The 21,807-nt window shown below is 56.6% G+C and overlaps 6 protein-coding genes and 1 non-coding gene across 7 annotated transcripts; 4 read left to right on the top strand and 3 right to left on the bottom strand.

The window, feature by feature from the left end:
• Nucleotides 1-82: 82 nt before the first annotated feature.
• Nucleotides 83-1,702, top strand: K452DRAFT_356552 (uncharacterized protein; the record flags this gene model as incomplete). The annotated part of the gene is made up of 1 exon (XM_033546058.1): nucleotides 83-1,702. One exon carries the CDS (start codon nucleotides 83-85, stop codon nucleotides 1,700-1,702), a length of 1,620 nt encoding a protein of 539 aa, XP_033400991.1.
• K452DRAFT_284660 (uncharacterized protein) lies at nucleotides 1,638-3,277 on the bottom strand. The gene is made up of 2 exons (XM_033539981.1): nucleotides 3,036-3,277; nucleotides 1,638-2,984 (listed from the first exon to the last, which is right to left on the bottom strand). The coding sequence occupies exons 1-2, from the start codon at nucleotides 3,228-3,230 to the stop codon at nucleotides 2,007-2,009; spliced, it is 1,173 nt and encodes a 390-aa protein (XP_033400990.1). The 5' UTR covers nucleotides 3,231-3,277; the 3' UTR covers nucleotides 1,638-2,006.
• A 4,798-nt stretch (nucleotides 3,278-8,075) lies between these two features.
• K452DRAFT_t37 lies at nucleotides 8,076-8,176 on the bottom strand. Its single transcript has one exon. It is a non-coding gene; the product is annotated as a tRNA-Glu (tRNA).
• A 299-nt stretch (nucleotides 8,177-8,475) lies between these two features.
• K452DRAFT_284659 (uncharacterized protein) lies at nucleotides 8,476-12,352 on the top strand. Its single transcript, XM_033539980.1, has 4 exons — nucleotides 8,476-9,023; nucleotides 9,082-10,308; nucleotides 10,387-11,036; nucleotides 11,756-12,352. The coding sequence occupies exons 1-4, from the start codon at nucleotides 8,934-8,936 to the stop codon at nucleotides 11,949-11,951; spliced, it is 2,163 nt and encodes a 720-aa protein (XP_033400989.1). The 5' UTR covers nucleotides 8,476-8,933; the 3' UTR covers nucleotides 11,952-12,352.
• Nucleotides 12,353-12,823: 471 nt separating this feature from the next.
• Nucleotides 12,824-13,715, bottom strand: K452DRAFT_306177 (uncharacterized protein; the record flags this gene model as incomplete). Its single annotated transcript, XM_033542964.1, has 4 exons — nucleotides 12,824-12,982; nucleotides 13,051-13,321; nucleotides 13,382-13,481; nucleotides 13,595-13,715. The coding sequence occupies 4 exons, from the start codon at nucleotides 13,713-13,715 to the stop codon at nucleotides 12,824-12,826; spliced, it is 651 nt and encodes a 216-aa protein (XP_033400988.1).
• Nucleotides 13,716-17,324: 3,609 nt separating this feature from the next.
• On the top strand, nucleotides 17,325-18,265 carry K452DRAFT_306176 (uncharacterized protein; the record flags this gene model as incomplete). The annotated part of the gene is made up of 2 exons (XM_033542963.1): nucleotides 17,325-17,441; nucleotides 17,681-18,265. 2 exons carry the CDS (start codon nucleotides 17,325-17,327, stop codon nucleotides 18,263-18,265), a joined length of 702 nt encoding a protein of 233 aa, XP_033400987.1.
• Nucleotides 18,266-19,408: 1,143 nt separating this feature from the next.
• Nucleotides 19,409-21,787, top strand: K452DRAFT_295789 (uncharacterized protein; the record flags this gene model as incomplete). Its single annotated transcript, XM_033541856.1, has 4 exons — nucleotides 19,409-19,642; nucleotides 19,749-20,614; nucleotides 20,670-21,044; nucleotides 21,097-21,787. The coding sequence occupies 4 exons, from the start codon at nucleotides 19,409-19,411 to the stop codon at nucleotides 21,785-21,787; spliced, it is 2,166 nt and encodes a 721-aa protein (XP_033400986.1).
• Nucleotides 21,788-21,807: the final 20 nt, after the last annotated feature.

Raw genomic sequence — 21,807 nt, 5'->3', positions numbered from 1 at the left:
CATCAGTACACCTTGACTATTTTAAAGAGAGAAACGCTACAAACAGTCAACGCTCTAATAAGATCGGATTACATTGTCCACCATGGAAGAGCATCGCGCGGCCGTCAAAGCCACTGCCGCCCAAGTCCAAGGCTTCCACCGCCGCAAGGAACCCTTCCGAATCTATCACGGCTCGACCAACAGCACGCGGATCGTGCAGTTCGAGCGCGACAAGATGCTGGACATGAGCCACTTCACGCACGTGCTGCACGTCGACACGGAGCGACAGACGGCGCTGGTAGAGCCGAACGTAGCCATGGACGCGCTCGTAGCAGCCACACTCCCGCACGGCCTCGTGCCCCCCGTCGTCATGGAGTTCCCGGGCATCACGGTGGGCGGGGGCTTCGCGGGCGTGGCGGGCGAGAGCTCCTCGTGGCGGCACGGCTTCTTCGACCGCACCGTCAACTGGTGCGACGTGGTGCTGGCGACGGGCGAGACGGCGCGCGCGTCGCCGACCGAGAACGCGGATCTCTTCTACGGCGCCCCCGGCACCTACGGCACCCTATGCGTGACGACGCTGTTTGAGCTGCGCCTCGTGCCTGCACGCAGGTTCGTCGAGCTCGAGTACCGCGTCGTGGACAGTGTGGGCGGCGCCGTCGCGGCGATTGAGGCCGCCATCGCCGCCGGCGACCACAACTACATCGATGGGATCCTGTTCTCGGCGACGCGGGGCGCGATTATGCTCGGACGATTAGTCGACACCCCTTCCTCCCCAGGCACCAAGACACTGCGCTTCACGCGGCCATGGGACAACTGGTTCTACCTGCACGCATCGAGCGTGACCAAGCGCGCCGGCAAGCAGCAACAACAACAACAAGAAGCCACCAAAAGCGACGCGCAACCGCAGCTCCCCTCGCACACAGAGCTCATTCCCCTGCAAGACTACCTCTTCCGGTACGACCGCGGCGCCTTCTGGACGGGCCGGTACGCCTTCCACCGCTTCCACACGCCCTTCGACCGCGTGTCGCGCGCGCTGCTCGACCCGCTCATGCACACGCGCCGCATGTACGCCGCGCTCAACGCCAGCGGCTTCGCCCAGCAGTACGTGATCCAGGACCTGGCGCTGCCGATGCGCAGCGCCGAGGCGTTCGTGCGCTGGGTCGAGGAGCACATGGGCGTGTGGCCGCTGTGGCTGTGCCCGCTGCGGATCGAGGACGAGGCGGCCGTGCCGTTGAGGGCGAGGGTGGGCGTGGGCGCTGCAAAAAACACTTCCACCTCCACCTCCACCGACGCATCCGCATCCGCCTCCTCATCCCCATCCCCATATCCCCCGTCCTCCCCCACACCCACACCACCCTACACACTCCTCAACATCGGCCTCTGGGGCCCGGGCCCCCCCACCCACGCCCCCTTCATCGCGCTCAACCGCCAGCTCGAAACGTGCGTCCACGCCCTCGGCGGCTTCAAGTGGCTGTACGCCAACGCGTACTACACGGAGGCCGAGTTCTGGGCCGTCTACGACCGCGCGTGGTACGAGGGCTTGCGGCGCAAGTACGGCGCCGAGGGCTTGCCGGGCGTGTATGAGAAGGTGAGGGCAAGGGAGGGGCGTGTGAGGGTTTCGGGAATGAGGGGCGTGTGGGAGGCGGTTGCTGGGGGGCGGGGGGCGCATTTGCTTGAGAAGGGGAGAGGGAAGGGGAGGGGGAAGGGGAAGGGGGGGAAGTAGGGTGGTTGGCGGATGGAAGCTTTGTAGGGGCTTTGTGAGGGGTGTCCGGGTCGGGTTTGCGTGGACTTTGGCATACCTTGACAAGGTTAATGGTCAATGCTGGAAGAGGAACCAGATTTTAAACGTCTTTTCCACAGTCGAAAGTTTCGACCAGTTAAAGCACTGTTACCAGATTCGATTATACAGCACTTATCTTGACCACTCATATATACCAAACCCAAACCAATCTCATTACAACACATCCAAATCGAGCCCTGTAAAAGCATAATAATAACCACGGACCTCTCTCTCTACCTAGGCAGCTCTAGTCAAACTTGGCAAAAGCAAGCTCGTACGCCAGCGCCAGCGTCAGCTTAGCATGCTGGAGCATGTGATCGAAGCTCAAATACTCAATCTTGTCCTCGGTGGTATGGATCTTGCTATCGCTATACTTGAAGTCGCTCTCGATGACAAAGGCCGAGGGGTAGCCCGCCTTGCTCGCGCTGGCGTGGTCCGAGCACGCGTAGCCGCACTTGGTCAGCACGTAGGGAATATCGCAGTAGACGGTGATGACGTCCTTGATGAACTCCGTAAGGCCCGGGTCGACAAAGTCGGTGATGACGCCGACGGACTCGGGCTCGCCGGCCTCGAGCGTCTTGTGCACGTAGCCGGTCATGTCCTGCTGCAGCATAGCCTTGACGTCGCGGCCGGCCTTCTCATAGGCCTGGAAGACGGCCTGCGAGCCCAGCAGCCCGCCCTCCTCGGCCGAGTACCAGTGAAACTCGACAGTGTTTTCGGCGTCGCCATTAACGATGGCGGGCGAGGTCAGCAGCACGCGCAGCGCCTCGAGGATGGTGACGGAGCCGGAGCCGTCGTCGTCGGCGCCCGGGGCCGCCAGTAGCGACGGCAGGAACAGATTGATGCTGTCTTGATGCGCGCCGATGACGACCGTCTTGTTGCTCTTGCCCGGGAGCGTCGCGACGATGCTGTTCTGGCCCCACTGGTGCTCGAAGTGCTTTACGCTGGCGCCGGCGTCCAGCGCGCCGGCTTCGGCCAGCGTCTCGTTGACCTGCGACAGCAGCCACGCCGACGACTGCGCCCCGTATTGCGACTTGTAGTAGCGCGTGTGGAAGGCAGTGAAGGTCTCGAGGTGCTTGCGCATGTTCTTCTTCTTCAGCTCCTTCAGCAGCGGCTTGATGGTGGTGTTGTAGGCGGGCTTGGAGGGGAACTTGACCGTCGCCTCCGACTTGGCGACGCTGCCGAGGTCCTGGGCATCGGTGATGTCGAAGAAGTTGATGCCTTGCTGTGCGGGTGTTAGTTTTGGGGATATAGGGTTTGGTACTGCATAACTGACCTTCCTCAGCTCCCACTTCTCGTCCTCGGTGATCCATTTCGTCTCGCCGGGCGACAGCTCGATAAGGAACTGCTCGGGCGTGGTGGTGGAGTCAGAGACAGTAGAGCCCTGGAGCGGAGCTTGGCCATCGCGGAGGATGGAGAGCGCCGACGCGGCAGCGGCGAAAGAGAGCGAAAGGATTCCTGAAGTCTTCATGGTTGGTGATGGAGGGAGAGAGGTGCGCTGGGGGAGCAGCCAGCTGGGGGATGACGCCGGAGACTTCGGTGATTGTGCCTTGTTAGGCAATCATCCTCCTTAGCTCAGGAGCTTGGGCCAGCTCGGTCTACCGCGTTGTTTGCTCGGTCTGTTGCTCGTCTGCTGACCGGTCTACTGCCCCGTCTGCTTCTCGGCCTGCTACTCGACCTGCTGTTGTTTCCCACCTGGCCCGCCTACTGTCTGCCTGTTGCTCATTCGCCATGATCAAGAACAAGCGCCAGCCCCAGACCAAGCCGGAATGATGATGGAGCGGATCGTGGCAGCTGGTGAAGAGCTTAGGACAAGACAACCCGAACGGGAGGCAGTTTGCGGATGCCAATGCCATTCCGTACAGGAGGCTACTCGATCGATATGGACAATGGGCAAGGCCCGCGTGCTAACGAATAAGGTTAGGAAGCTTGATAGGCCGCAAGAGACGGCGATCCAGCTCCCTATCAACGGCTGAACATTATCAGGACGTTAGCAAGCTTTGCTCGAGTCGAGAATCTAGTGAACAACCTACATAGTACCAAGTCCTGTCAAAACAAATAACAAACGCCACACCCCACACCTTAGGTTCGACGTCGAAGCATCGGATGGAAAAATCGAGTTCCGGGGTCGCGCAACCATGGTACCGATACTCCAGGGTTCTCACACCGTTGATCGCTATGCCGTTCCTGGAGTTCATGTTTGTTTCGACGACTGCATGTCTCCGACTCCGACTAGAAGAGAGGTTTGTCATCGGCAAAGACGAATGTTCTCAACAAAGCTGTGGTTTGATTAGCAGGACGGCTCGGCGGCGGCGGCGTTGGTTCGTGAAGCATTTCCATCCATTGCAGCCCTCCTAGTCTATGAAACATGCGCGAGGTGTCAGATTATGTCCGGCTGGGTAAGACGGCGCTGCGTGACGCTGCGATATCCGGGTAGAAAACTAACCCTCCAGAGAAGAAACCCACCGCTTGGGATCAGTTCCAGGCGGCAAAACTACCTCTCGGCCAGGATTGGGGGAAGAAGCTTCTCGTTTCCCTTAGAGAGCATCGCAATCAATAAGGTCCTCGAAGACACCGCCTGCATTCCAATTGTCAGCCAAGGGCATGGCAAGGCCTTTCATGGTAGGATAAGGGCCATAACAAATCCTTGTAATTTGACTCGTGTCGCGAACGGTTGTTGAGAAACTGGACCCGACTGTCTTCCAACGCTTCTAAATTCCTTCAAATCGTACGGAGATCACTCGTATTTTTATCATCATCACTGCCTTTCCGACGTCCTGACCATGAAAGTCGAGTCATATGTGGCTAGAGAGTGGTTCCGCTTCCGTGATGAGCTCGATAGCGGAAGTGCTATCATGGATTCCATATCTATAGACACCGTCCTGAGAGACACGTAAGAAGGGCAGTCTGTCCATCTACAACATCTACAGGAGCAAGACAATCGGACTGCGCTTTTCTGGGTTCAAATCGAAAGCATCAATTCACGTCGCTCAATGCTTGGAGTTTATGCTGAGCGTCATAATTGCTGCGGATAGATGCCGACTATCGAGTAATTTCCAACCACGCTCAGGGTCAATTACCACATGACTGCGAAACCCTTTAAGACTTAGTCCATGTTAACAGGGTCAGCAGCTAATCCGTCTGGATCACGGAGTAATACCGTAATGCCGTTGAGGTCAGGGTTAGTGTGAGGATTCGTCTTGCCGAAGATGCCTTGGAGAGCATGGAAATGTGTCCCTGCGCCCCAACCAGTTACTCTCTCCCCCAGCACCTTCGTACCTCCATATCCACCTCACGGTTCCGTCGTTTTCGACACCGTCAAGTCCGGTTCTATCCAAAGAACGTCGTCTTCGACACCCTCCCGCCTTCTGTTCTGCATAGCATCGGCGTCGAACCGGAACGTCTTCCTTCGTCTCACTCATTGCATATTGGGGAACATTCAAACGAAAGATGGATAACCGTATTGCTACAACTTCACGAGACTTCACCATCCTCATTGTCCTCGTGCCGGAGTCCTTAACTAGATCCTCTTCCAAGCCATGTACTAAGCCAGAGCCAAAGTCATCTTCTCCCCATCATTATCGTCCTCATCCTTGTCTTTTCCCCAAATTCCAGGCTCGGTAGCCGTCTTGTCCACTTTGACCTCAAGACATATACCACTTCCCTAGCCTCCCTAGCCTCTTACAACATCCCGTCCAGTTTCTCCTTCGCCTTATTCGCAATTCACTGGGATTCGCTTGGGTTGTTTCCGAGCTTTCTCCTCACTCGTCTATGGTTCGACCGCCCCTTCTTCTTCTTGTTGTCGCTTTTGCTGGTCTCTTGCTCGGCATTCTCTGGGCCTGTGTGCTCACTGAACGTATGTACGCATGTGGCATATCTGTTAGGTATCAGTTGACACTCTCAGAATTTCGAGTTCAGGCTAATTTACAGGCCGCGCTTGTTTCTCGTTCTCCCTCTGTTCTCCCGCGCCAGCCATCATCGTGTCTTTCTCTCGCTCGATCTTTTTCTCTGAAACAGGCGTCATTGTTGGTCGTGAGTGAGGGCAAGTCAGAGAAGATTTCGGCACTGTTGATGATCGCAGTCTGTGGACTTCTGCTGGAGGGCGAAGGCCAGAAGCTTTTATTCAATGTTGCTGGCTTGGGTTTGGCTGCACTCTTGTGCCTTCTCATCTAAATTTGGAAAATGCAGAGTGCTTCCCCACCTCAAGACCTCAACGACTTCACTTCACAATACATAACCACAAGCTACATGATGCCCTTTTCAGATACTCTTCCCACACAGCAGCCAATAGCGCTATCAAAATCAGGTCCATGATGGCGTCTTTCTCTCCGTATATAATAGAGATATCGCCGCAACCTCGTTCCCCACTCCGAGCCCAACTTTGGCTTTCAGGCTTTCAGGCTTTCAGGCTTTCAGCCAACGACTTCAGACAAAAAACGCCTCACCGCGACCTCTCGTCAGCAGACGGAACCGGAATCTACTGACCTCGCGCTCTTCCGGACACTGTTGCCGACGAGTCCTAAGCTCTTCGTGTTCCGGCGACTGGGAGATTAGTGTCACTGCTGATAGGTTGTCTTACGAGGAGGTGAGGTCGTCGGCGCGACCCTGTATGCTACCGCCTTCACCGTTACCGTCGCGCCTGGTGCGGCTGCCGAGAACGGCAAAAGATTAAAGAGGTCCAGTCTCTACTGTAACAGTACCAGAGGGGGATGTTAAGAGTCTTTCCGGATCGTTCAGGATATAGGTTTGTATGTTGCTAAAAGTACTTTTCTGCCTTTCTACTTCGCTTTCATACTCTCGTCCTTTTTCAAATACACTCATATCTTAGTGCCTCTTCATCTTTCCAACTACATAGCGACAACCGGCCATAGTATTTTAACTACTCCAGCCACTCACGAAGTACTCGACAAGTAGAAAGACATAACTCAATGTAGCACTAAGCGACAGCAAAACAGGTGTGTGGAGTAAGCAAAAATGTCTATGGTTTTATTCGCAGGTTTTTATTATCATATCTGATAAAACGAAAACTTAACAAACCAACAAAAAAAGAGCACAAAGTCTTCTCCCAAAATCCCAACACGAACACGAACACGACCTGGCTGAACGGCATAGTGATGGTGCTTGCCTTGAACTTGCTGAACTACTTCGTGATGGTGTTTGCCTTGAACGAGTTGGACTTCATGAAGATGTTGTGATTACTGAGAAAGACGTTGTGTACTGATGTGGTTGGATAAGAGGGTTTATATGTTTGAGAAATTGGCTGGGGTAATGAAGGACGCGGACGAGACACTAAGGCTTGAGCGCTGTTGCAGGCAATGGAGGCCGAGCAATGCAGCAGGCAAACCCCTCAATAGGTAGTCACAAACAGACACGCACAAGGCACAGCACATCCACACAACCAGAACCACAACCACAACCACAACCACCACAACCAACACCACGCCACACCAGCGACGCCGTCGTAAGCAGCCAATTGTAGTCGCCAAATCCAAAGCCACAAGTATGTATATATGTCCCACCCGTATCTGTGCTGCAACGCTGAGACTTGCCAAGGCAGCTCTTCAATAGGTGGTTTGTAGCCAGGCCTACTCTGCGGCTGAACATGGGCCCTTTGCACCCATGGGCCCGCCCCGGGCTGCCACGAGGGCGACCACATGAGCGGAGCGGGTGAGAGGACCTAGTTTGCCGCGTGGGATTTGAGGGGAGGGGTGAGGGGGCTGGAGCGATGATGGGCTGGAGCGATGATGGGCTGGAGCGATGATGGGCTGGGTGCGTGGGTGAGGAGTGCGGGGGCTTTTGTGGGGTGAGGCTCTTGGTGGTTTGCGCTGGGGGTTTGTTAAATTGGGTTTGTCCGTGTTGGCTGGAAGGATGGGCTTTGCTGAACTGCTGGGATGAGCGCGAGCTTGGGCAAAGAGGCAAATGACACAGCTCTGCATTGGCAATGTCGTAGGCTCTTAAGGTGAAGAGGCAGAGGCATCTGAGGGTGAAATAATTAGCTTCCTGTCCGTCAGTCCGTGAGCACTGTAAGTCGATGGCTGGAAAATTGCGCGGCGAGGAGAACACGATGCTTCGCAAGCTGCTGTTTAAGGAACGAAGAGCATAACTGAGCTGGCGTCCGGCAGAGCACTACTGAGTGTGAGAAGGTTTGCAAGCCAAAGAAGTAAAAGATGTTGGAGTTGGAGGGAGCTCAAGACAAGGAGAGCTGGATATGCGCCAAAGCGGTCCAAGCTCCAGCGCTAAGACTACCGGGGCTCACCCGGCAGGCTAGCCCTTTCTGCACTCAAAAAGGAACTTCATCAAAAAAAGCAAAAGAGAATTCCGTTGCGGGGAATCGAACCCCGGCCTTGCCGGCACTTGTTAGAGTGTTGTTGCTCTGGTTATGAGAGCGGCAAATCCTAGCCACTAGACCACAACGGATCTTGTTGAATTTTTTTATTCTTGATACTTCTATGTACTCTAATATTTATTGTTGCACATGGTTATACATTTTCCTCCAGTCATCAGTCCGACGGACATGGCTCCTTGTTACAATGATATGCTTTGGTTCGCTTCGATTTCTGCAGCTCACTAGATTTAGTCGGATGCTCGAATAAAAAGGAAACGTGGTGCACTGCGAGGGAATACGTGGCTTATCAGCAAACACGCAGCAGTGTTATCAACTACTGGCTTTGGGCACAAAGTCACGCCAAATCTACTTCATATTACACGTAGATCTCCTACTCTAGTTTCGCTACCGTCCCTGATCGGCAATCTGATGGTCATTTAAGCCCCGAAAGCTGGGTCCTCGTGACGAAGGACCAAAGGTCAAAAGGGTGGAGAAAGACAAGGGTCCGAGTGACCTCCGGCAACAGTTGTCTCATCAGCGCAGCTCTCCTCCAACAGCACCAACGCGTCACGTCGTTCACCACTCACTCCCAGTCCAATTAAAGTACTACACTCCTTTACACGTCCAAGCCTCCGGCCTGCGTGCCAGATACGTAACTATTTCGCAAATCTGGCGGGCTTACGATTATCATCACATAGGCTGTTGCTTGCTAGCGTCCTCCTCTTCCTCCTCATCTCCGTCATCTTGGCTTCCGCGCGCTCCAGCTCCCGCCTCTCGTCGATACTCGGTTCTCTGCGGCCGGGTGCGCGAGTTAGCTATCAAACGGTGAGACCACTCACCAACGTCACCATGGCTCCCGCACAGTACAAGTCGCCGCCCCAGGCACCGCCCAAGTTCACCGCGACTGCGAAGAGCATTATCGATGACACGAAGCGTCTGGTATGATATATATACGCATTGGGAACAAGGTTGGGCGTTGATGCTGACCATGGCGTAGATTGGCAGATCTCGAGCTGTCCAGGATGACATTGTCAAGAACATCACGCCAGAGACGGCGAACTTCGCCAATGTCATGCTTCCGGTAGCGCAGGATGACGACAAGATGGGCATCGAGGCGCACATCCTGGGTTTCTACTCTGCGACATCGACGGACAAGGCTCTTCGTGACGCCTCCAACGAGGCCGAGTCTCTTATGGACAAGTTCGGCATTGAAATGAGCATGCGCGAGGACTTCTTCAACCTGGTTGATGCTGCCTTCAAGAAAAACGAGACCCTCGATCCTGAGTCCAAGCGCCTGCTGGAGAAGAACCACAAGAGCTACGTCCGCAACGGTCTGGGCATCCCAGCCGGCCCAAAGCGGGACCGCTTCAAGCAGATCAAGGACCGCCTGAGTGAGATTGGCATTAGCTTCCAGAAGAACCTCAATGAGGAGAAAGGTGGTATTTGGTTTACCCGTAAGGAACTGGATGGCGTGCCGGAGGACGTGCTTTCCGGACTCGAGGAAGGCAAGGGCGAGAACGAGGGCAAGATCAGATTGACCTTCAAGTACCCTGACCTCTTCCCTACCCTCAAGTATGCTAAGAGCCAGGAGGTGCGCCAGAAGGTTTTCGTCGCGAATGAGAACAAGTGCAATGACAACGTGGACCTCTTCAGAGAGGCCATCGTCCTTCGTGACGAGGCTGCGCGTCTTCTAGGGTACAAGAACCACGCTGAGTTCAGAATCGAGGACAAGATGGCCAAGACTCCCAAGACCGTCAACGATTTCCTGTCAGATCTTCGATCTCGTCTCGTTGACGGTGGAAAAGAAGAGATTACGAAGCTCCAGGAACTGAAGAAGAGTGATCTCGAGAGCCGTGGTGAGAAGTATGATGGACACTACTACCTCTGGGATCACCGCTTCTACGACCGCCTGATGCTGGAGAAAGACTACCAGCTGGACCAGAACAAGATTGCCGAATACTTCCCTCTTGGCCCCACGATCAATGGTATGCTACGCATCTTCGAGGAGCTGTTTGGCTTGGCCTTTGTAGAGATTACGGGCGAAGACCGCGACAAGATTTCCGAGAGTGGAAAGGGCTCCGACATTGTTTGGCACGAAGACGTCCAGGTCTTCAGCGTCTGGGACGATGAGGGTGAGGGTAAAGGTTTCGTTGGCTACCTGTATCTGGACCTGTTCCCGCGTGAGGGCAAGTACGGACATGCTGCCAACTTCAACCTGCAACCTGTAAGTGAAAAGTGCCCAAATCATGCGTAGCATCCTCACCGTTCAACATCAGACTGTGCTAACAGTTATGCGTTCCAGGGCTACATTGATGAGAACGGCAAGCGCCGTTACCCTGCGACGGCTCTGGTTTGCAACTTCTCCAAGTCGACCCCGAAGAAGCCCAGCTTGCTGAAGCACGAGGAAGTTGTCACGCTCTTCCACGAGTTGGGCCACGGTATCCACGACCTGGTGTCTCGCACCACATACTCACAGTTCCATGGCACTAGCACCGTGCGCGACTTCGTCGAGGCGCCTAGCCAGATGCTGGAGAACTGGTGCTGGACGCCGTCGCAGCTCAAGTCGCTGTCGCATCATTACTCGTACCTGTCTCCCGAGTACAAGGCCGCCTACGAAGCCGATTCCAAATCTGACAGCAAGCCGGAGGAGCGCATCCCAGATTCGTTGATCAAGTCGTTGATCGATACTAAGCACGTCAACGACGCTCTTTTCAACTTGCGCCAGCTGCACTTTGGCATCTTCGACATGACGGTGCACACGCCGGCCAGCCACGAGGAGATCGAGAAGCTTCCCGTCTCTGAGACGTACAACCGGCTGCGTACTGAAATCTCCAAGCTCGACGGCCCCGAGGCGCAAGACGGCGGCAGCAAGAACTGGGCCTGGGGCAATGGCCAGGCGACATTTGGTCATCTGATCGGAGGATACGATGCTGGTTACTACGGATATCTGAGGTAAGTCACGCTTTGATCTCTCGCATTTCAGTTTTATTGCCCCCACGTGTTGTTATTTCAATTACCACCGGAACAAATCGCGGGGTCGCACAATCTAGACTTCGACAGGCGGCAGGCGGCAGACGGCAGATGACGCTAGCGGGTAGCCTTCAGGCTCCGGCGCTGCAGCCCTTGCACGAAAAGGTGGCGGCTGGCTTCGGTTTACCCGTTTGGGCAGCTACTGCCGCCAGTCTGACTGCCTGACTATTGCTTGGCTACATATGGTGCTGCTGAGGCCGGCGTGGTGGGTCGCGGCTGATGTGCCATGTTGCGTGTCGCCTGTCTGTTGCAGCAGCTTGGCATGCGGCGGTCTGTCATAATCTTGTGCGTCCTAGCACGGCGCCTCGTCACCTCGGCGCCGTGCATACGTGCGGAGGAGACGGGCACCAAAAAAAGCTTTTATTTTTTGCTTTCTTCGCGTTGCCTTCCTTTTCCGGGCGTTGCCTTGTTCTGTGCCTCCAGCGCACTAGCACAGCCCAGGGCAGCGCAAGGCAGCGCAACCCTCAGACGCGCACATACATATGCACGCAGGAGCATTCCCCGCGCGCGATATTGTCGTCGTTTTTCTTCGCACGACCCCCTTCCTTCACGCACCAAGCGCAACCCACAGCACGGCACAGCACAAGACCAGACCAGACTTGGCACACCCGCACGGGCGCAGAGGCTAATGCACACGACAGCTCGCAGGTCTACTCGACGGACATGTTCTACACCGCCTTCAAGAAGGACCCGATGAACAAGACCGAGGGCCGCCGGTACCGGCACACGGTGCTGGAGCGCGGCGGCAGCCAGGAGGAGATGGAGACGCTGAAGGATTTCCTGGGCCGGCTGCCTAGCACCGAGCCCTTCTACAAGGAGCTCGGTCTCTCAGACTAAGCGTGGGATGTGTGGGTGTGTGGGTGGAAGGGTAGGAGATGTGAGCGGAGAGGACGCGCTTGATGCTGCTGCTGCTGATGCTGCGGAGACGGCTCCTGCGCGTGTGATGTGTGTATGTGTGTAGCTAACTAGAGCGCGGCTGGGAAGAAGAAAGAAAGACGCTTCCTTCTTTGCTGGCTGGCTGGCTGGCTAGCTCGGCTCGGCTTGGCTTGGCTGCATTGTTGTTGTGTTGAGTTGTCTTTGCTCCGGGGCTCTGCTCTGCTCTGCTCTGCTTTGCTCTGCTTTGCTCTGCTCTGCGCCCTTGATTGATGTCGGGAAGGACTTTCCCTGCCTGTCTGGTCTGGTCTGGTCTTGTTTGGTCAGGCTTGGCCAGATCTTGTGCCTAGATTAGGGCAGGAGTCTTCCTCTACATGGGACCTACAATATGGATATGGATACAATTTGATTTGATTCGATTCCATAAACACAGGCAGACATACATACATGCATGCACACGGGGAGTGAAGTGAAGCGCAGATGTGTACATAACGTACGCCATCTCTCTCTCTTTCGAGAGAGAGAGAGAATCAGATATTCACGGCTGGTAACTAACGGCATTCCGTCGTCTCTGTTCTACGCACGCAATGCAGGAAAGTAACTATGTCGATGACGAGGCCCGCGGAGGCGCTCCCGCCCGTTTGTCTGTCTTTCTGTTTCTCTGTTTCTCTGGTTCTGTCATTTTTTTCAGCGGCGGAGAAATGCCCGCTCTGCTGTGCTACTACTTCTATCACGACACATTTAATGCGCCGTCTTCAGAGAAGGTGCGTGTTGGCTATTGATGTGATGTGCTTGCTGCTGCCGCGCCTGTTGCTGTTGCCGCGCCTGTAGGTAGGTTACGCGGTAAGGTATGGTAGGTAGGGGATAGAATGCGGTACTCCTAGGGAATGGTAAGGTAGGTAAGGTAGGTCGTAGACGTCCAGCGCAGCGCGCGTCAAACAAGCGCAGCAGACGCCGGAGACGCCGGAGACGCCGTCGGAGCTCCTCTCCTTTCCCTGCACGGCCAGGAAAGTACGGTAGGTGTGGCTCACCACTCACTGAGCTCGCGAGAGCGCGTACATACACGCGTCTGCGTGCGTTGGGATTGCGAGTGAGGTTCAGGGTACCTACCTACGTCGATACCTTGATGGCAGAGGGTCCGGGACCGTGGTACGGTACGGACGTGCGCAGTCGCGATCGGGATCGAGTGAGATGGATTGCCATACATGGCGAGGATGTGGGATTGAGATGTGAGATGTGAGATGTGAGATGTGAGGTGCGTTTGGATGGGTTGGGCCGCGTGGACTTGCCTGCGTGTGCTGTGCAGTGGAGGGGGAGGGGGGTGTGCCCTGTTGCTGTTGATGTGTTACCTACTTACTTCCTCCCATGGTAGGGTGACCGGAGCGAGAGCGTACCTAGTGTACGTACGCATGGCGGCCCAGCGAGCGGGCGGGCGGGCGGTCATGCCTCTATGCCTGCTTGCCTCCGTGCTTGCTTGCCTTGCCTGGTAGGTAACTAAGTAGGCAAGTCAGTCAGTCAGTCAGGCAACGCAGGCAACAGGCGCCCCAGCCCCTGCCGAATTACACCGTACACACATCGACGGGACAAGCATGTGCGGGCGCACGTACCCACCACACGCATCCCTACCCACATCCATGCAGTACAGACTGCTACAAGCGTGCAGATACGCACTGCACCGCACGCGCGGCCCGGGGCTTTAACTTTGTCTGAGCCGGCGCGGCGAGGCATGCAGAAAACGCCCAAGACGACTGCGGTAGTTATGGGACGTATGTACGGCCGAAGTTTATCGTGCGTGTGCGTGTGCGTGTGCGTGGGGAGAGAAGGGAAAGAGCGGTCTAGAGAGGAGGCGCTGTGGTGCTGTGCCGCTGTGTGCGGGACGGGACGGGACGGGACGGGACGGTAGGGGCGGGATGAAGGGTGGGTGCTAGCTGCTGATGCTGCTGCTGCTGTGTGTGCGTGGCGTGAAGATGTGGTAGTGGTGATGATGGTGGTGTTGAGTATGGGAGAACGGGCTTTCGTGCAGTCACAGTCGCGTCCCGGACCAACGAACAGATCCAGAGACTGGCAGTGAGAGCAGACACCACGATCGATCTCAGAAACGGGCGGTTGCGTGTGCCGTCAACAGGCCCAGCGTTCTCGTACAGCAGGTACGGTACGTACGCAGCCGGCAGCCCAACCAGGAAACCAGTCCATCAACGCACCATCTGGAGAGACGGGCAGCAGAGACGACGGCACGGCACGGTATGGCAGTTAGTTAATTTACGGCGAGGCCAACTCTTCCTCCCGCTCCTCCTCCTCCTGACAACGCAAAAAGAAACGCAGCGCGCAGCCGCAAGGCCCACCATGCCATGCCAGACCCAGGCGCAGGGAACATGGATTGAGCAGCGTGAGGCAAGGGCCGAGAGTCAGGAACAGGAAAAGTAACGGGGATGCTTGAGCCAACGAGACCGAGGCGCGTGTTGCGTGTTGCGTGTTGCGTGTTGCGTGTTGCGTGGAACAAGCACAAGAGCTGGACCGGGACCGGGACCGGGACCTAAGCCTGGACCTGAGACGGACGTGAGGATTATCGGCTCCTTGGGTTGTACGGGGACTGTGCGGTGCGACGAAGAAAAAACGCGTGAAGGGTGATGGCGAGGAATTGTGGCGAGACTCGAGAGAGTGAAGGTAAAGAGAGAGAGAGAGAGAGAGAGAGAGACAACGAGACGGTGAAGACGAAAACGGCAATCCGCAGTCGTAGAGAGTGATGAAGACGCATCATCTTCACGGCAACGGGCCCAGGGCCGACGACCTGTCACGTCGGTCCCGCGCGCAGGCAGGTGGAGTCGACGGTCTTGCCTTGTCCAGGGCGGGCACGGGCCGCCTTCTTCACGCGCGTTTCACGCAGCTCCCGGGAATAGAAGCAGAAGCAGAAACAAAGAATGGAAGCACATCAGCCGCGGAGATAAGCCCATCTGCCCTCCCATTTGCCCATCGGGTTATTCGCCCAGCCAGAGGATGGGATGAATCATCAGCCTGATCGGATTCGGGATCCGCCTACAGTAGGTACGGATTACGCCAGGACGCATACCATCACACACACGGTCAGACTCAGATCGGACACACGCCTGCAGACCGAGAATATTCATCCAGCCAACCTGCCGTTAGTGAGATGTGAGATGTGAGATGGATGGATCGATGGTGGCCGGATGACACACACACACACACACACACACACGCGCGCGCGCGCGCGCGGCTGCAGCGTGCAGGCTTGGGTTGCTGCGGGCGTTGCAGACAGTGCAGGCCCTCCCTGCTTAAACACCCTTGTCGTTTGCACGAGGGAACTACCACACCTCAAGGCTGTGGGTGTGATTTTTGTGGGTTTTAGGGGGTTTGGAGTCGATATTCTGGGGGCTTGGTTGTGTTTGTGTTTGTTTCTTCCCGCCATGGCTGGTTTTGCGCGTGTAGTGTATAATGGCAAGACATAGAAAGGCAGAGTAAGTTAATAAACACTACGCGCGACCAGCGTCTCAATTCAAGCCTCGGAACAAAAACGCCAGACCTCGGTCCACGCAACGCACGCGAGCCGGCTCTCGGGCCCTAAGCGACTAGCGCGCGCGCGGGCGGGGTCACCTCCGTCACTCGCGACGTTTGACGTCTTCCCGTTGACGCCAACGCCGACGCCAACGTCAACACCAACGTCAACGTCAACCTTGCTTGCTCGCGGGAAGAAGTGGAAGGCGGAAGGATGGGGGAGAAGATCCCACTGCCTGTCCGCCGGACAACGCTCCGGGTATTCTACGAGTAGAAATCTGATGGACTGAGCTGAGCGCCCGCTCGCAGTCTCTCTCTCGTCTTCTTCTTGCTTCTTGCCTTTGGGCTCCTCTGCCCTGGCATCGCGCGTGCGCATTAACTACTCTAGGTACATAGCAGAGATGAGAGCAACGACGACAAAACGGCAATGACGCTGCCAACTGCCGGCGGATGCTGCTGCCGCGGGGATAGACAGACGACGGTGTCGCCGAGTGGGCCCCCAAGCCCCCCGCGGCCGGAGCTTCCTCCTTCGCCGCGAATCGCGATCCGCCAAACCTGCATGCGGCAACCTGCTTCCAGCTTCCAACTTCCCCTTTTCCCCTGATGCTGATGATGATGAAAGACGATGATGCCGAATGATGCCGCCTATGATGCCATACCAACGACTGATTGACCTTCTTGGCCCTCGACCCCCCGCTTAACGCTGCATGCTGCGCTTGATTACTCTGCTTTCTTGACGACGACTGCGCTCGCTGCACCCCAGAAAAGACTGGGAGCGAGCGAGATCTAGTGGCCCACTCGGCCCACTCTCCCGCCCACTCACGCATTGTCATCTATCAGTCATCACCACCACCACCACCACCACCACCACCGCCGCCGGCGTCGACGCCTTGTCCGCATCCCGGCACGCATATAATACAATATGGAGATAAGTAGGTATCTGTGCGAGGGCGGCGTGTGGTGTGTGGTGTGTGGTGTGTGGTGTGTGGTGTAAGTAGTGTGGAAGGAGCACGAAGCGCAAAGCCCTCTGACAGTTCCAATCCAATGCTACCGCAGCAGCAGCAGCGGCGGCGGCGGCAGCGGCGTCTGTCACGCCCACTGCTACATATGTATGTACGCCGTATGACAGAGCGCGCCGCGCAGCCCAGTCCAGGCAGCGGATGCGTTTCCGCGCGCCCGGTAGACTGGCTGGGTGGTCTGTTCTGCTCTAGACAGACAGGCAGACAGACAACGGCGCTGCCACACACACACGTCTGCCGAATTAGGCAGCGTAGCACACCCGCTCTCCCCTCGCTTCGCTGTGGACGAGATGTCGTACTCTCACACGCAGACGCACACGCGCGCGCCTAGCTCGTCTGTTCGTCCTTCCTCGTCCGTCCACACACTTGCCTAGTTAGTCAGTTGTCAGTTAGTAAGTCTGCGGCACAGCCAGCCAGTCCTCCAGACGGAGACAGGCCCGGCCCGCGCGTCCGTCAGGATGGGTAGGTACCTAGGGTACATGTAGGTACACGTAAGTATACGTACTCTAGAGCATGTGTACTTGTACAGTGTACTCGTATGTAGTCATTGTCGTCGTATATGCTAGCAGCAACAGTAGCGGCACGGGAAGCAGGAGGCAGCAAGAACCAACAAGCCGAGAAAAAGAAAGGAAGAGAGAAGGTGTGCACCCATGCCATGCGAGTATGTATGTATGTACGTACATACGTACGTACGTACCTCTGTATGTATGCGCGCCGCGCGTGAGCACCCTGCCCTGCACCCAACCCAACCCAACGTACCGCACCGCACCGCACCGCACCATCTCAGCATCCCGGCATCCCGGCATTCATGCAACCCAGCAGGCATGCAGGCATGCAGGCATGCAGCAGCAAGCAAGCAAGCGGCAGCAACCACACCCAGCACACCCCAGCCAAGCCGAGCCGAACCACTCACCTCGCCATCGGAGTAAGCACCGCCGCGCATATAAAACCCCACGGCGGGGTGCGAACGCCGCAAGAAAAGAAAAAGTGAGAAAAATAAATCAAAACAAAACCAAAACCAAAAAATCAATCCCCCCTCGCCTTCCCTTCGCCCTCGGGAATACTTGCTTGCGTCTTTGGGGTTTTGAAGAGAAAAAGGATCGGGGAGTTTGGCTGCCTGTCTACTTGTATGGCTTGATTCGAGACTGGTTGTCTTGAAATAAGTCCCGCTTGTTATACTCCTGCTCTTACTCTTACTCCTACGCCTACGCCTACGCCTACGCCAACGTCGACGCCGTAATTCGGGTCCTTCTTTCTCTCTCTCCCTTTTTAGCACCCTACGGACTACCAACAAACCAACCAACCAACCTTCTCCCTCCCGCGCCAGAAGAAGAAGAAGAAGAAGAAGAAGAAGAAGAAAACGTCACATCCACATCCCACCCCAGCCAGGAAAGCACCCAGTGCCATCACACGTGCACGCACCCCGCCAACCCACCAATCCAACCAATCCAAACCAACCAACCACAGCCTCCAACAAACGACAAACGACGAAGCCAAGCCAAGCCAAGCCGCACCCGGCGCGCAGCTCCTCCTCCCCGGCCACAGCCGCCCCCGTCCGTCCACCCACGCGCCGCGGCACCGCTCCACGGGCCACACGGGCCACCGACCTACGCTACGCTACGCTACGCTACGCTCCACGCCCCCGGTCCCTCTTTCGTCACACCCACACACGCGCGCGCGCGCGCTTTCCTGCCCCCTCCCGTCCATCTCTCTCCCTCCGCTCTCTCTCCCGTCTCTAGCGAAAGTTGAGAGCGAGCAGCACAGAGCGAGCGGAGAGCGCGACGCGCCGCCCTGCCCAGCCCAGCCACGCCCAAGTCAAGCCACGCCAAGCCACGGCCTCGGCTCGCGAGTCAGCCACCCAAAGCCCAAAGCGTGCAAAGCGTGGGGTGTGTGTGGGCGCGCGCTCCGCTGTCAGTCAGTCAGGCAGGCAGTCGTAGTGCCCGCGCGCGCGGTGAAGCAAAGCCAAAGCCAGCCAAAAACAAGCTAAAGCAAGCCTAAAGCCAAAGCACGCGACAAGGGCAAGCAACCAAGGGCAGCGCTAGAAGGCCAAGCAAGAAGGAAGAAGGAAGGAAAATCCCCCCCACCTACCACAGCACGCACGCCCGCACGACCGGAGCCGTGTCCGCCGCCGCCCGCAAAACAAGCCTGCAGGTCAGCTTCGCCGCCCCAAGTCTAACAAGTCGCCGCAACAAACCTTGCCCTGCCCTGCCCTGCCCTGCCCTGCCCGCACGCCCGCCTTGCGCCCGCCCGCCCTAACCAAAACCCGCGTGCGCGCGCGGCTGGCACGTTGTTACTGCTCGAGCCGCGGCAGCAGCCACAGCTGCCAGGGCCCCATATGAGATCAGCTTGACTTGCTTGGAATGCCCTTACCCTTGTGCCCGCCACCCAAAGCTCGCCTTTTACCCAAAGCAAAAAAGAAGAGGAAAAATAAAAAAATTATTAAAAAAATAAAAATCTAAAAAAAAAAAAAAAAAAGTTCCCCATCCACACCTTTCCCATCCCAATTGTTGTTTTTCCCCATCCTCCTAATCTTCAAATCCCATTAAACCCCCGCCGCCAGCCTTAAGCCTGGCCTTCCCCCGATTTGCCCCCCCTCTCCCAATCCCATCCTGCAAATCTACCTACCCACCCCTTCCACCCCCACCCTTCGACCGGAACTGCTGCTGCTGCTGCTGCTGCTGCTGTGGTTGTTGTCGGCGCTGCACCTCCTCTCTGCCGCTCCGCCCTGCTCTGCTGAAAGGACCGCAGAGAGGCGAATCCCGCCAACCCACTCCCCTCCCCCTCCCCCTTCGGGCACCGGGCACGTCCCCATCGGACATTCGCGCTCTGGCCGTGGCTAGGTTCCATTGGCCCTCCCACGCCAAACTGCTTGCCTAGCCTCCCTTCGCTACCATGTCCGCCTTCCGACCGATTCGCCCCTCTCACACCAGCCCGCCAGCAGAGGCACAATCGTCCGCTGACGGCGCCGCCCAAGCCGCCCAAGCAGCTTCCCTCTCCTCCAACGGCGGCAGCGGAGACGATGGTGCCGCCAGGTCTTCCTCCTCCGCCGCCAGGAGCCGCAAACGACGTGCACCGTCGCACGTGTCGCAGAATGCTTGCACCAACTGCAAGAAGGCTCGCGCAAAGGTACTTACTGTTGCTGCACCTCCCTCGCACCCCCCCCTTATTCTCCTCCGTCGCCACCCTGCGTACGCTTGACTAACCCTTCTCTTTCTTTTCTCGCCGTCCCTAGTGCGATGGTAATGAGCCTCATCCCTGCCAGAGATGCACAGCCCGCGACATTGGCGACCAATGCCACTATGAGGTGCATGTCAAGACGCAAAAGGAGGAAATGGTCCGGAAGATCCGGAGCCTGGAGCAGCAGAACCACGAACTCCAGTCATCCATGGAAGAAAAAGAAGCGCACATCAACGCCATCTTCGAGGCCCTGAGAGACAACGACCAGGGTCCCGAAGCTCTTGCCCGCTTGCGCGCTGGTCAGTCGTACCAGCAAATAGTCACCTGGCTCGGCCACCCGCCCTACCAGGACGTCGCTCGATTGTCGCCCGGCTCCGAGACCAAACTCACCTGGATCGTCCAGCAGTACGAAGCTTCGGTAAGCCGGGAGCCCCATGCGGCCGAAAACGCCAACGGGAAGCGGTGGACGGCCGTGACGAGCAACCCGCAGCTGATACACCACCTCATGGCATTGTACTTCTCGTGGGTGCACCCCGCCCATATGCTGTTTAGCGAGTGGCATTTTATGAAATCTTTCAACAACGATGACCGAGTATATTGCTCGCCAGCCCTTGTCAACGTAATGTGCGCAATGGGTTGCTTCCATCTCGTGGACCAGGGGGGTAACGAAGCTCAGGCCAAGGAGCTTGAGAAGCGATTTCTCGACCAAGCCCTGCATGACATAGCAGAGGAAAATCCGGAGAGCTTGACCTATGCTTCAACTTACGCGATACTTTTCTTGGTCGAGTTGAGCGCCCGTCAAGCTCGTAAAGCGACCTCGCATCTGCGCGTCGCGGTTGAGTCTCTATCGAAGATCAACCATTCGGCGTATGATAAGGATGCTGTGGAGCTGACTACCTGGGGCATTCACTCTTTGAATACGTAAGTGCGCGATACCCCTGACTGGACCAGTGAGCTTGGCTTAACCTCAGACCAGCATCTGGGCAACAATGACTTACCAAAAGCACTCGTCGCCCCTACATCCTCCGCAGATATCCAATTCGGTTGCGCTGGACAGTCCGTACGCAAAGTGGCAGCCCTATCGTTTCCCTCAAGACAACAATGCCCATCAAGTGCCAAGCCGGGCTATTGAGACAGCCAGGGAAATGTCAAGACTTACCCGTATCACTTACGATATGATTAATACCTATTACGGCAACAAGGAGAGCGTGACGGCGCGCGCGATTATGAGCCTTTACCAGAGGTATCTCGACTGGAAAGGCTCCCTTTCAACTTCGTTAAACGTCAACTTTAATACTGCCTCCTATTCCGCCTCATATTCCCATGCTCTTCCTCATGTTCTTTTCTTACAGTGAGTATCGTGGTAAAAGGTTAGTCTTGACATGCTGCTGACGACCGCACAGCATCATCTACCATGTAGCTTTGTGTCAGCTTTTTCGGCCTCTGCTCGAGTTTGAAGAGTTGCCATCAACCACACGCGCGCACTTTTACGAAATCACCTTGCAAAGCGCGCTTGACGGGTTGAGGCTCTTGGAACTATACAAAGATCAGTACACTTGCCGCTATCAATCCCCGATGCTGGCCTTTGGTGTGGTGCATATCTGCGAGACCATAGCAAGGGGTGGTCCCTCTGTCGGCGACGCCAAGAAGAGGGCCATAAAGTTCGCATTGCGTGCCACGCATGAGGCTCTTCCTGGTTTTTTGGGTGTAGGGCCGCTTCAGTACATGTTCTGCCAGGTCATCACCAGGGAGGGCCTCGACCTGCCCAAAAACTTCGAGGAATTCATGGGCGGCCGCACAGAGTACGGAGCAGAAGACTTGCTCGACACGTGCGAGCGTCTCACGTATACGCAACCTGGAGACTGGCTTCACGACCGCGTCAACCGTTCTCTCGGCACCGACTTCGTCTACGAATGGCAGAGGTTCATTGAAGCGCGCGGCCGTAGCAGTTCGAGCGCGCCCGGCCCATTCAAGCGCGACTCGTCCGACTCGACCCAACGCCTCACCGACCGCTCTGGTTCACAGAGCAGTACCGGCGGCGGCAGCACCACGTCCGCGCGATCCATGCAGATCAACTCGGTTGTGAATCCCTAAGTTTGCCGTCCTTGTGCACG

This window comes from Aplosporella prunicola (assembly GCF_010093885.1).
Source record: "Aplosporella prunicola CBS 121167 unplaced genomic scaffold K452scaffold_5, whole genome shotgun sequence".
Lineage (NCBI taxonomy): Eukaryota > Fungi > Ascomycota > Dothideomycetes > Botryosphaeriales > Aplosporellaceae > Aplosporella > Aplosporella prunicola.
This window is presented reverse-complemented; position numbering and strand designations above follow the sequence as displayed.